Source organism: Oncorhynchus gorbuscha, linkage group LG26, assembly GCF_021184085.1.
Source record: "Oncorhynchus gorbuscha isolate QuinsamMale2020 ecotype Even-year linkage group LG26, OgorEven_v1.0, whole genome shotgun sequence".
In the NCBI taxonomy this organism is placed as follows: Eukaryota; Metazoa; Chordata; class Actinopteri; order Salmoniformes; family Salmonidae; genus Oncorhynchus; species Oncorhynchus gorbuscha.
Genome location: NC_060198.1, coordinates 7,708,227 through 7,722,954, shown reverse-complemented (window position 1 = coordinate 7,722,954; position 14,728 = coordinate 7,708,227). Strand labels below are relative to the sequence as shown.

Genomic DNA, 14,728 nt, shown 5'->3' with positions numbered 1-14,728 from the left:
GCTGCATGCGATCCATTCCGTTGTCCTGTTTGTAAGGCAGAACACAGGATCCGCGTCGCGGAAAACATATTCTTGGTCGTACTGATGGTGAGTTGACGCTGATCTTATATTCAGTAGTTCTTCTCGACTGTATGTAATGAAACCTAAGATGACCTGGGGTACTAATGTAAGAAATAACACGTAAAAAAAAACAAAAAACTGCATAGTTTCCTAGGAACGCGAAGCGAGGCGGCCATCTCAGTCGGCGCCGGAAGTGGACGCCCTTCATCAAAACTGATTCTGTAACAGAGTAACAACACAATAACACATTGAATGAATCCCAAATGGCACCCAGGGTCTACAGGCCTCTGGTCTAAAGTAGTGAAGCCTACTAGGAAAAAGGGTGTCATTTGGGCTGCAACCATTCACATCTCAGACTGGCGGAAACAAGAAGGTCAATATTTATCATTCTGACTTGGAGTGCTGATCTAGGATCAGTTTGACCTTTTAGATCATATTGAATGAGATTATACGGACCGGTGGGATCTGATCCTGGATTAGTAATACTACTCTGAATTCTAGCCCTGATGCTCTCAGGGTGACGCTCTCTCAAGATCAGTGGAGTGAATAGTCTCCATAGACAGTCACCCGCTGAATCTCAGGTTGTATCTAATTGACTACAATTAGTACACGTTCTGCTGAATAGAAGAATAATAAAACAGAACTGTGTTTGACTATCAAAGTCCTAAGCTAACAGACTGACAAACTTTATGAATCAAATATTTTCTCACATTTAAACTTCTGTTAATAAAGATGAGACATCAGCAATCGTTGAATTACAATTCCTCCCCATCCCATATCTTCCCTCCAAGAGGATCATGGTTCCCAAGAGAACAAGATGGAGAGACACATTATGTCATCCATCTCATCCCTCCATCCCCTTCCCTTTCACCAAAAGGAACAGAGTCTCAAAACAATGGAAGTCATATAGATTAAACACGTCCTCCCTCCTTTTCTCCATCTAAGACTTCCTACGGAGGACAAAGGAACGTCATCCCCCCGTCTCTAGATCATTCATCACTGCACGTCATCCCTCGATTACTCTATTGTCCAGACTCACGTCATGATCTGGTTCTCTGTCCCTGCCTCCACCAGCATCCCGTCCACGAACAGAGGCACCAAGGAGAAGCTGTGTCTGGTCCACTGACGCCCTTCATCAAAACTGATTCTGTAACAGAGTAACAACACAATAACACATTGAATGAATCCCAAATGGCACCCAGGGTCTACAGGCCTCTGGTCTAAAGTAGTGAAGCCTACTAGGAAAAAGGGTGTCATTTGGGCTGCAACCATTCACATCTCAGACTGGCGGAAACAAGAAGGTCAATATTTATCATTCTGACTTGGAGTGCTGATCTAGGATCAGTTTGACCTTTTAGATCATATTGAATGAGATTATACGGACCGGTGGGATCTGATCCTGGATTAGTAATACTACTCTGAATTCTAGCCCTGATGCTCTCAGGGTGACGCTCTCTCAAGATCAGTGGAGTGAATAGTCTCCATAGACAGTCACCCGCTGAATCTCAGGTTGTATCTAATTGACTACAATTAGTACACGTTCTGCTGAATAGAAGAATAATAAAACAGAACTGTGTTTGACTATCAAAGCGTGGAGGCATAACAACTTGAAGAGAAAACTCAAAGTCTTGAGTTTACTGACAGTCTAGAGTGACGGTGATGTAGAAGAAAAAACACAACACACAAAACAAACCAGAATAGAACCGTTTCATGTTCGAAACGACTACAAAACAGGGGCGGAGAGGTGTGGGGAGACAAATAAAAAAATTAAAAAGAGATTGGGCAGCTTTCATCCTCCGGGCCTGTTCTCTATTGATTCTGACATCTCATCAACATCACTTCAGATGTGAGAACACTGGAGTACTGTGTGTGACAAGGTTGGGAACAGCACTCAACAAGGCAGACTCTTGCACTGGGATACAAGAAGCAGCAGCCCCCTTGTTGCAGCTTCCATCCCAACCTCCATGGGCCAGCATGCCTTCATCTGGTTAAACGTTCAGACAACAGACAAAGTATTGATACACATCTATTAGGAGGACACCAGGGCCAGGAAATGTTCTGTTACTTCGAGCTCTGAAGAGCGAAAGAGAGAGAGACACGATTGGTTTCTACAGCGCTTGCCTGGGTTCAAATAGTATTTATCTTTCAAATACTTTAGTTACCATTACCTGCCCTAATGGATCCAATGGAATTGGCCCAAAAGCGCAACCCCCACCCATCTGGCCCTCTAGACAATTACATGTCTCAATTAAACACTGAAAGAAAAAAATACTATTTCAAAACTGGTCTGATATGAGGGCTTCTACTGTGTTCCTTTCCTCCACTAGTGCACTTAAATAATCTAGGAGACACAACCAGGAAGGAAGGAATCCTCCACACTTGACTGGTGCTGAAAGTAATTTCTAAATGTGATATTTCCTAAAGTATATTTCCTAATTTCCTAAAGTGATATTAAGAAGAAGAGAGATGTGGTTTCAGTTGAGTTGGTCTTCACTGAGGCAAAACGTAGGCACTCCAATTTAGAATAGAATGGTCAGTGTTAAAGTACTAAAAGGGGGACTTGGTGAAGAAAAACACTTTCCCCCAATTTAGTTTTTTGACAACATGTTTGCATCTTTATTGCATACGTTTAATCATATATAAAGTGAAATTAAAACAGTTTTCTTTACGTCAATAGAAGTACTAACATGTTACAACCAGTTATCCGATATACAAACACTGAACTAGATTTAAACCTACTGTAAATGCCTAGTGGGGACGGTTGGTTGTTTCACAGCGACAAGGGCCCCTCCTTTATCCAGAAACCAGACATTGTGTTCCTCCTCGAATATCTGAAACAGGACACACAGCCCATTCAATATAATATTTGATTTACATACAGTTACCAATTGTACACATCTAGCTGAACACAGAGTTTCATAACACCTCAAGATCAAAAAGCAGAACCAGCAGTCCCAAAAAATATATTTTCCATACTACAACATTCAAATATATGATTAGAATAACTTAGATTTTACCCCCAAATTCAGTCCACACTCACATGTCTCCAGTTGTTACCAGCATCAGATGAGATGAACATTCCAACGTTATTGTACGACAGCTCAGACCCAATATTCCCTGTGATAAAAATGGAACAAAGCATTAGTTAAATATTCAAATGATGCTGAAAATATGAAGATGGTGTAAATTACAATGAAGAATAGATGCAGAGAGGAGAAGAACAACCATTCATGATTGGATGGATATTGCTCAGTTTTTCTTAAGCAATGATGGAACATTTTAAAATGCAGACCACACTATTTGCCGAGAGAGTTTTCAGCTATACACTCGTGGCTGTTTATTTACCACCACAGATAGATTCTGGCACTAAGACCGCACTCAGTCAACTGTATAAGGAAATCAGCGAACAGGAAACCACTCAACCAGAGGCGGCGCTCCAAGTGGCCACAGACTTTAATGCAGAGAAACTTAAATCAGTTCTACTTCATTTCTATCAACATGTTAAATGTGCAACCAGCGGGAAAACATTCTAGATCACCTGTACTCTACACACAGAGATGCATACAAAGCTCACCCTCGCCCTCCATTTGGTAAACGCAACCACAATTCTATCCTCCTGATTCCTGTTTACAAGCAAAAATAAAGCAGGAAGCACCAGTGACTCGGTCTGTCAAGAAGTGGTCAGATGAACGAGATGCTAAGCTACAGGATGTAACGTCGTTCGTCCATTGTAAGAAGAGAGTCAGACCGAAATGCAGCGTGTAGGTTACTCATGACTTTAATGAATGAAACGGTACATGAAATAACTGATATAAGAAAACAACAAACGAAACGTGAAACTAATTACAGCCTATCTGGTGACTACAACACAGAGACAGGAACAAACACCCACAAAATCCAAAGCGAAAGTCAGGCTATCTAAATACGGTTCTCAATCAGAGACAACGACAAGCACCTGACTCTGATTGAGAATCGCCTCAGGCAGCCAAGCCTAACTAGACACACCCCTAATCAGCCGCAATCCCAAATAATACAAACCCCAATACGAATACAACATATAAACCCATGTCACACCCTGGCCTACCCAAACATATAACAAAAACACAAAATACAATGACCAAGGCGTGACACAGGACTGTTTTGCTATCACAGACTGGAACATGCTTTGGGATTCTTCCGATGGCAATGAGGAGTACACCACATCGGTCACTGGCTTTATCAATAGGTGCATCGAGGAGGTCGTCCCCACAGTGACTGTACGTGCATACCCCAACCAGAAGCCATGGATTACAGGCAACATTCGCACTGAGCCAAAGGGTAGAGCTGCCGCTTTCAAGGTGCGGGACTCTAACTCGGAAACTTACAAGAAATCCTGCTATGCCCTGCGACGAACCATCAAACAGGAAAAGCGTCAATACAGGGCTAAGATTGAATCGTACTACACCGGCTCTGACACTCGTTTTATGTGGCAGGGCTTGCATACTATTACAGACTACAAAGGGAAGCACAGCCACGAGCTGCAGAGTGACACGAGCTGCAGAGTGACACGAGCCTACCAGATGAGCTAAATCACTTTTATGCTCGCTTCGAGGCAAGCAACACTGACGCATGCATAAGAGCCTCAGCTGTTCCGGACGACTGTGAGATCACGCTCTCTGTAGCCGACGTGAGTCAGACCTTTAAACAGGTCAACATTCACAAGGCTACGCGGCCAAATGGATTACCAGGACGTGTGCTCCGGGAATATGCTGACCAACTGGCAGGTATCTTCACTGACATTTTCAACATGTCCCTGATTGAGTCTGTAATACCAACATGTTTCAAGCAGACCACCATAGTCCCTGTGCCCAAGAACACAAAGGCAACTTGCCTAAATGACAACAGACCCGTAGCACTCATTTCCGTAACCAGGAAGTGCTTTGAAAGGTTGGTAATGGCTCACATCAACACCATTATCCCAGCAACCCTAGAACCACTCCAATTAGCATACCACCAAAAAAGATCAGATGATGCTATCTCTATTGCACTCCACAATGCTCTTTCCCACCTGGAAAAAAGGAACACCTACGTGAGAATGCTATTCATTGACTACAGCTCAGCGTTCAACATCGTACTACTTTCATAGCTCATCACTAAGCTAAGGATCCTGGGACTAAACACCTCCCTCTGCAACTGGATCCTGGACTTCCTGACGGGCCACCCCCAAGTGGTGAGGGTAGGTAGCAACACATCTGCCACGCTGATCCTCAACCGTGGAGACCCTCAGGGGTGCGTTCTGAGTCCCCTCTTGTACTCCCTGCTCACCCATGACTATGTGGCCAGGCACAACTCCAACACCATCATTAAGTTTGCAGACGACACAACAGTGGTAGGCCTGATCACCGACAACGATGAGACAGCCTATAGGGAGGACGTCAGAGACCTGGCCAGGGGGTGCCAGAAAAACAACATATCCCTCAATGTAACCAAGAGTAAGGAGATGATTGTAGACTACAGGAAAAGGAGGACCGAGCACGCCCCCATTCTCATCGACTGGGCTGTAGTGCAGCAGGTTGAGAGCTTCAATTTCCTTGGTGTACACATCACCAACAAACTATAATGGTCCAAACACACCAAGACAGTCGTGAAGAGGGCATGACAAAGCCTATTCCCCCTCAGGAAATAAAAAATATTTGCATGGGTCTTCAGATCCTCAAAAGGTTCTACAGCTGCAACATCGAGCGTACCCTCTCTGCATCACTGCCTGGTATAGCAACTGTTCGGCCTCCGACCGCAAGGCACTACAGAGGGTAGTGCATACGGCCCAGTACATCACTGGGGCTAAGCTGCCTGTCATCCAGGACCTCTACATCAGGAGGTGTCAGGCCCTAAAAATTGTCAAAGACCCCAGCCACTCCAGTCATAGACTGTTCCCTCTACTACCGCATGGCAAGCGGTACTGGAGTGCCAAGTCTAGGACAAAAAGGCTTCTCAACAGTTTTTACCCCCAAGCCGTAAGACTCCTGAACAGGTCATTTGCACTGTGTGCCTCCCCAACCCCTCTTTTACGTTGCTGCTACTCTCTGTTTATCATATATGCATAGTCACTTTAACCATACATTCATGTACATACTACCTCAATTAGACTGACTAACCGGTGCCCCCACACATTGGCTACCTGGGGTATCTGCATTGTGTCCCGCCACCCGCCAACCCCTCTTTTACGCTACTGCTATTCTGTGTTTTTCATATGTGCATAGTCACTTTAACCATATCTACATATACATATGACCTCAATCAGCCTGACTAACTGATGACTGTACATGACCTCGCTACTGTTATAGCCTCGCTGCTGTATATAGCCTCGCACCTATTGTTTTTCACAGGCTTTTTACAGTTGATTTATTTTCTTTACTTATCTATTGTTCGCCTCATATCTTTATTTTTAGAAATTGTTTAGAGCCTGTAAGTAAGCATTTCACTGTAACATGTGACAAATAAACATTGATTTGATATTGCTCAGTTTTTCTTCAGCAATGTTGTAACATTTTCCTCTCTGAGCATATACAGTGGGGCAAAAAGATATTTAGTCAGCCACCAATTGTGCATGTTCCCCCACTTAAAAAGATGAGAGGCCTGTAATTTTCATCATAGGTACACTTCAACTATGACAGATCAATCCCAGAAAATCACATTGTAGGACTTTTAATGAATTTATTTGCAAATTATGGTGGAAAATAAGTATTTGGTCACCTACAAACAAGCAAGATTTCTGGCTCTCACAGACCTGTAACTTCTTCTTTAAGAGGCTCCTCTGTCCTCCACGCGTTACCTGTATTAATGGCACCCATTTGAACTTGTTATCAGTATAAAAGACACCTGTCCACAACCTCAAACAGTCACACTCCAAACTCCACTATGGCCAAGACCAAAGAGCTGTCAAAGGACACCAGAAACAAAATTGTAGACCTGCACCAGGCTGGGTAGACTGAATCTGCAATAGGTAAGCAGCTTGGTTTGAAGAAATAAACTGTGGGAGCAATTATTAGGAAATGGAAGACACACAAAACCACTGATAATCTTCCGCGATCTGGGGCTCCACGCAAGATCTCACTCCGTGGGGCCAAAATGATCACAAGAACGGTGAGCAAAAATCCCAGAACCACACAGGGGGACCTAGTGAATGACATGCAGAGAGCTGGGACAAAAGTAACAAAGCCTACCATCAGTAACACACTACGCTGCCAGGGACTCAATTCATGCAGTGCCAGACGTGTCCCCCTGCTTAAGCCAGTATATGTCCAGGCCTGTCTGAAGTTTGCTAGAGAGCATTTGGATGATCCAGAAGAAGATTGGGAGAATGTCATATGGTCAGATGAAACCAAAATATAACTTTTTGGTAAAAACGAAGAATGCTGAGTTGCATCCAAAGAACACCATACCTACTGTGAAGCATGGGGGTGGAAACATCATGCTTTGGGGCTGTTTCATGCAAAGGGACCAGGACGACTGATCCGTGTAAAGGAAAGAATGAATGGGGCCATGTATCGTGAGATTTTGAGTGAAAACCTCCTTCCATCAGCAAGGGCATTGAAGATGAAACTTGGCTGGGTCTTTCAGCATGACAATGATCCCAAACACACCGCCCGGGCAACAAAGGAGTGGCTTCATAAGAAGCATTTCAAGGTCCTGGAGTGGCCTAGCCAGTCTCCAGATCTCAACCCCATAGAAAATCTTTGGAGGGAGTTGAAAGTCTGTGTTGCCCAGCAACAGCCTCAAAACATCCCTGCTCTAGAGGAGATCTGCATGGAGGAATGGGCCAAAATACCAGCAACAGTGTAGGAAAACCTTGTGAAGACTTACAGAAAACGTTTGACCTCTGTCTTTGCCAACAAAGGGTATATAACAAAGAATTGAGATAAACTTTTGTTATTGACCAAATACTTATTTTCAAAATTGCAAATAAATTCATAAAAAATCCTACAATGTGATTTTCTCATTTTGTCTATGAAGTGAAGTGTACCTATGATGAACATTACAGGCCTCTCTCATCTTTTTAAGTGGGAGAATTTGCACAATTGGTGGCTGACAAAATACTTTTTTGCCCCACTGTATTTCCAATTTGTTTATGCCTTGTGAACCTTGTCAACCACTGTTCAGTGTCAGGCGTGAGTTTTGAGCTACATCATGTTTCAGGGTCACCACCTGATCTCTGCACCAGCTGTGTGTGTGTGTGTGTGTGTGTGTGTGTGTGTGTGTGTGTGTGTGTGTGTGTGTGTGTGTGTGTGTGTGTGTGTGTGTGTGTGTGTGTGTGTGTGTGTGTGTGTGTGTGTGTGTGTGTGTGTGTGTGTGTGTGTGTGTGTGTGTGTGTGTGTGTGTGTGTGTGTGTGGGCGCCGGGGCGAGTGATGACCTGGGCTAAAGCAGAGGGTTGTGTAGAGCTACCCGAACACACACTCACACACAAACGTAATCTGCTGTTTCATGGGTCCTCAGTCTGCACTGGCATACTTAAATAAACAGAGTGACTTTGCATCACCAAAATGTCTGTAAGTACAACATCTGAAGTGCTACAGTGTGTCTAACGGTAATGTTAGGGATTGGATAATCATCATAATTTTCACAATCAAATGGATTTTCAGAACTGACCTGGAAAAGATAGACAGCTGTTCTTCTTTTGTACCATTACCTAAATTGAATAGATGTCTTTCTATTCAGCCAAATGAGTTTCCACATAAGTGGACAATAAGGTAATCTAATCTAATCTATCAAATGTTCATTCTGTATTCTCTCACCTGTGGCCACTATGATTCCCGGTGCTGAGGCCTTGGTTGATATGCTGCCTGACAGGTAGGGGTTTTCAGACGTCTGCAGTTGGAGATGGAGCGAACAGAAGGGCTGAGAAATGACAGAGAGTCCATTATATTTGACGAAGTCATTATGCACTTACACACTGGTCAATCAAATCCCCAATGTTACATAGAACACTAAAGATCCTTTAAAGGACCTTTAAAGGTGCACAAAGCATATGCTTTTTATTTCAAGAGAAGGTCCTTGAGATAAGGAAAAGAAAAGCTGCCATGCTGTCTTTATTAAGCTTTCATCTCAGAAAGCCTGAAGATAATGCCTTTTGATTCTGTAGTCTTTCAGTGAATTACATTTACACCAAATGCTAACAACAATGCTAACATAGGCAGTTAACTATACAAAAACTATATTTTGTGACCCAAACAAAACATGCTGCCTCTCCATAGTTTGTCTTAATTGTCGTTATCAGTCATTAATACAGGGAAGGTCTATACATAAAATCATCAAGTCAAGGGAGAGAAGGAGAGAGAGGGAGACACAGCTACATGTGAGGTCTCACATTTTTAAACATGTTTTTTACAAAAAGGTAGATTTGGAGTTAGACAAACTTAGATATTTCGTCAGGGACATATACAGGCCTGCCCTCCACAGCATAACCTTCACTTCCGATTCAAAACTCCAAACCTAGAACCTAGTTTTGCACCAAATTTCCTGGCAGGGTCACCACGACCAAGGATTCATTTTTCCAAGTTATACAGAGAGTGCCCTGGCAAACAAACAGCAGAGACCTGAGGACACCATCCGCCCTGGGACTGAGACAGACCAGATACAGCTTCAATTAGTACGGATGTGTGAAGTGAGAGGTGTCGAAGCCTTCGAGCCCAATAAATGGCAGGAGTCTAACAGTATACCCTGCCCAAATTCCGAGGCCTTTGACGCCCCCTCTCGCTGTTCAGAGACCATCCCACTGGCATTTTCTACAAGAAATCCGCCTACAGAAATAAAATATTCTCCCAAGTGGATGTGACACCTACTCCCATTGCCTGCTGCACTGCTGCTTGGATTCTTTCTGGCAATCTGTTCACTGTCTGCCCTGGCCTGTCTCCCCTGTCTGGTACAGGTACCCCCACCACACACGTACTGTTGGGGCGAGTGACTCTGAATTTACAATGGCTAGCCCCAAGTCGTTATATATTTTTTCTCGTGCATTTTGCTATTTTGGTATTTGCCTCATGACTCCTGCATGCTTTGTTGACTATGAACGTTCTTGTTTGCCCAACCGTGGGACAGACTGTTTGTTCACACACTCGGGACTCTGACTGTCTATTGGTTACACAGACTTTTGGCCTCCCATCCTATTCTGAGCACCTCTCGCCGGCTTTGTATTCATGTTATTTGATTGAAATTGCTGTACAATATGATCTTGTTGCCATCTAATGCACATTCAAATGTTATAAATAAACGCTGCAGAGCTCTCCCTGTCCTCTGCTGTGTCTTGATTGTATTACTACTGCTGATGATATCTGGAAACGTGCACTGTTGCTAGCCCCAATTCTGAATGGTGCTCTGATATCTGCTTCACTGATTTCTGCTCTCGTAAAAGCCTGTGTTTTCTGCACGTTAACACTAGAAGCTTATTACCTAAAATGGATCAATTGAAAGTATGGGTTCACAGCTCCAATCCAGATGTGTTGGTCATTACTGAGACGTGGTTAAGGAAGAGTGTTTTGAATACTGATGTTAAGTTTTCTGGTTAAGACCTTTTGCAGGCAAGACAGATCTTCCAAAGGTCGGGGAGTGGATATCTTTACCAAGGATCACCTTCAGTGCTCGGTTGTCTCCATCAAGTCGGCCCCCAAACAATTTCAATTGCTGGTTTTAAGCATTAATAGCTCTTTGTTGACTGTCATCGTCCTACATCAGCTCTGGCCGGTACCTACCTGCCCTAAACTCTCTTCTGGCCCCTTACACTGAGTCTGTATTTGTCCTGCTAGGTGACCTAAACTGGGACATGCTTAAATCACCTGACCAAGGCCTAAAGCAATGGGGCGCTGCAAATCTGTCATGTTTTGTCATAGATTGTCATGTCTTGTCCCTGTGCTTCCTCTTCTATTCGTTTCCCCCTGCTGGTCTTATTAGGTTCTTTCCCTCTCTCTCTCTCTCTCTCTCTCTCTCTATCGTTCCGTTCCTGCTCCCAGCTGTTCCTCATTCTCCTAACTACCTCGTGTACTCTTTCACACCTGTCCCCTATTTTGCCCTCTGATTAAGTCCCTATTTCTCTCTCTGTTTCCGCTTCTGTCCTTGTCGGATCCTTGTTTGCTGTACTGTGTTCTTGTTCCGTCCTGTCATGTTTTTGCCTTCATCAGATGCTGCGTGCGACCTGCAGTCTGTGGCCGCTTCTCCTGTTATTCCCCTCTACAGAATAGAGGATTTCTGTTATTCCCCGTTTGGACATTTCCTGTTAAGAATTCAGGATTAGTCGTTTTCTGTTTGGACTGGAATAAACTCTGTTTCTGTTAAGTCGCTTTTGGGTCCTCATTCACCCGCATAACAAAATCTTTCTCAGATTATTACCAATCCCACAGGGTGTGACTCCAAACACACAGAAAAGGCTACTCCCCTCGATGTTATCCTCACAAATAATAAAGATAGGTATCAGTCTGCTGTTTTCTGTAATCATCTTAGTGATTAATGTTTTTATAGCCAGTGTTCGTAAAGGCTGCTTAGTGAAATGACCCGTTATAGCTGCTTGCTAAAAAACTTTAATGAGCAAGCCTTCCTTCATGACCTGGCCTTTGTAAATTGGAATAGAATCAGCTTGACCCCCCTCTGTTGAAGACGCTTGGACCTTCATTTTTTATTTCAGTGGTATTGTTAACAAACACGCCCCCGTAGAGAAAATTAGAATTAAAAACACGTTCAGCCCCTGGTTCGACAGTGAGGTGGTGCAGAGTTACTCCACCTCAAGAATTAAAGAAAGGCTGACAGGCTCATGTTCAGCTAAATGAAAAATAAGTGCACTCTATCCGGAAGGCCAAAGTTGATTATCTTAAGCAGCAGTTCTCTCTCTGTGGGTCTAACCCCAAGAAGTTCTGGAAAACAGTTAAAGACCTGGAGAATAAACCCTCCTCCTCACAGCTGCCTTGTCCCTTAATGTTGATGATGTGGTTGTTACTGACAAGAAGCACATAGCTCTTTAATCACCACTTCGTTTAGTCAGGGTTCCTATTTGACTCAGCCATGCTGTCACGTTCTGACCTTTATTTCTGTTGTTTTGTCTTTATTTAGTATGGTCAGGGCGTGAATTGGGGTGGGCAGTCTATTTTGTTTTCTGTTTCGGCCTAGTATGGTTCTCAATCAGAGGCAGGTGTTATTAGTTGTCTCTGATTGAGAATCATACTTAGGTAGCCTGGGTTTCACTGTTGGTTTGTGGGTGTTTGTTTCCGTGTGTGTGTTTGTCGCCACACGGTACTGTTTCGGGTTTTGTAGATTTCACGTTGTCGTTTATTGTTTTTGTTCGAGTGTTCATTTTGTCTTTATTAAAATATCGTCATGAACACTTACCATGCTGCATCTTGGTCCGATCCTTACTCCTCTTCAGACAAAGAGGAGATCTGCTGTTACAGAAACACCCACCAAACAAGGACCAAGCAGCGTGGTAACAGGCAGCAGCAGCAGGAGAGGCAGCGATACTTGGAGAAATGGACTTGGGAGGAGATTCTAGACGGTAAAGAACCTTGGGAACAGCCAGGGGAATATCGCCGCCCCAATGCAGAGCTGGAGAAGGCGAAAGCAGAGAGGCGGCTTTATGAGGTGCTAGCACGGCAGAGCGGCTGGAAGCCCGAGAGGAAGCCCCAAACATTTCTTGGGAGGAGGGACACGGGGAGTGTGGCGAAGCCAGGTAGGAGACCTGCGCCAACTTCCCATGCATACAGGAGAGCTAGAGGGACCGGGCAGGCACCGTGTTATGCTGTGGAGTGCACGGTGTCCCCGGTGCGGGTGCATAGCCCGGTGCGGTACATTCCAGCTCCTCATATCGGCCGGGCTAGAGCGGGCATCGAGCCAGGTGCCATGAAGCCGGCTCTACGCATCTGGACTCCAGTGCGTCTCCTTGGGCCGGCGTACATGGCACCAGCCTTATGCATGGTGTCCCCGGTTCCACCTCGCCGCACTGGCCTGGCTACCGGGAGCATTCAAACAGGTAAGGTTGGGCAGGCTCGGTGCTCAAGAGCTCCAGTGCGCTTGCACGGTCCGGTCTATCCAGTGCCACATCAATGCACCAGCCCTCCGGTGGCAGCCCCCCGCACCAGGCTGTCTCTCCGTCTTCCTGGGCCGCCAGAGCCGCCCACCCAGACCCTCCCCTATAGGTTCAGGTTTTGCGGTCGGAGTCCGCACCTTTGGGGTTCTGACCTTTATTTCCTTTGTTTTGTCTTTATTTAGTCAGGGCGTGAGTTGGGGGGGCAGTCTATGTTTGTTTTTCTATGTTTGGTTTCTGTTTCGTCCTAGTATGGTTCTCAATCAGAGGCAGGTGTCGTTAGTTGTCTATGATTGAGAATCATACTTAGGTAGCCTGGGTTTCACTGTTGGTTTGTGGGTGTTTGTTTCCATGTGTGTGATTGTCGCCACGCGGTACTGTTTCGTTTAATTGTAAATTTCACATCATCGTTTATTGTTTTTGTTCGAGTGTTCATTTTGTCTTTATTAAAATATCGTCATGAACACTTACCATGCTGCATCTTGGTCCGATCCTTACTCCTCTTCAAACGAAGAGGAGATCTGCTGTTACACATGTCTCCTTGCCCGTTTGACATTTCCACATCTCCCACCCCTTCTAAGACGACTAGCGCCGATAGTCCTCCCTCTTTTTCCCCTGCCCCACTACAATGTTTCTCCCTGAAGGCAGTCACTGAGTCCAAGGTGAAAAAGGAGCTCCTTAAACTTGACCCCCAAAAATAATCTGGGTCAAATGGTTAGGACCCTTTCATTTTTTAAGGTTGCTTTCCCTATCATCACCAACGCTATCTTTGACCTTTTTAACCTGTCTCTCCTCTCTGGGGAGGTTCCCATTGTTTGGAAGGCAGCCACGGTGCGTCTTTAACCAAAGGGGGTGATCAAGCTGATCCTAACTGTTATATACTTTTTAAAATTTTGCCCTGTTTATCAAAAGTGTTGTTAAAACTTGTCAATAATCAACTGACTGTCTTTCTTGATGTCTATAGTATTCTCTCGGTTATGCAATCTGGTTTCCGCTCAGGTTATGGATGTGTCACTGCAACCTTAAAGGTCCTCAATGATGTCACTATTGCCTTTGATTCTAAGCAATGCTGTGCTGCTATTTTTATTGACTTGGCCAAAGCTTTTCATACGGTAGACCCTACCTCTCTCAAGGAGTGCAGTGTATGAAGTCAAAACATCTGCGGTCTCACCCACTGCCTGTCACCAAGGGAGTACCCCAAGGCTCGATCCTAGAACCCACGCTCTTCTCAATTTATAATAACAACATAGCTCAGGCAGTAGGAAGCTCTCTCATCCACTTATATGCAGATGATACAGTCTTATACTCAGCTGTCCCTTCCCTGGATTTTGTGTAACACTCTACACAACGTTCTTAGTCTCCAACAAGCTTTCTCTAACCTTAACCTTGTTCTGAACACCTCCAAAACAAAGGTCATGTGGTTTGATAAGAAGGATGCCCCTCTCCCCACAGGTGTGATTACTACCTCTGAGGGTTTAGAGCTTGAGGTAGTCACCTCATACAAGTACTTGGGAGTATGGCTAGATGGTACACTGTCCTTTTCTCAGCACATATAAAGCTGCAGGCTAAAGTTAAACCTAGACTTGATTTCCTCTATCGTAATCGCTCCTCTTTCACCCCAACTGCAA

At 44.5% G+C, this 14,728-nt stretch overlaps 1 protein-coding gene across 1 annotated transcript in view; it reads right to left on the bottom strand.

Annotated features, from left to right (window-relative positions):
* The window catches only part of LOC124015275 (VPS10 domain-containing receptor SorCS3-like), a 244,171-nt gene that overhangs the window by 28,477 nt on the left and 200,966 nt on the right, over positions 1-14,728 (bottom strand). Inside the window, exons 11-14 of the mRNA XM_046330397.1 lie at positions 8,833-8,935; positions 3,101-3,177; positions 2,800-2,891; positions 1,100-1,207 (exon numbers count right to left, since the gene is read on the bottom strand). Of these exons, the coding sequence (XP_046186353.1) occupies positions 1,100-1,207; positions 2,800-2,891; positions 3,101-3,177; positions 8,833-8,935 (380 nt within the window). The remainder of the gene's footprint in view (positions 1-1,099; positions 1,208-2,799; positions 2,892-3,100; positions 3,178-8,832; positions 8,936-14,728) is intronic.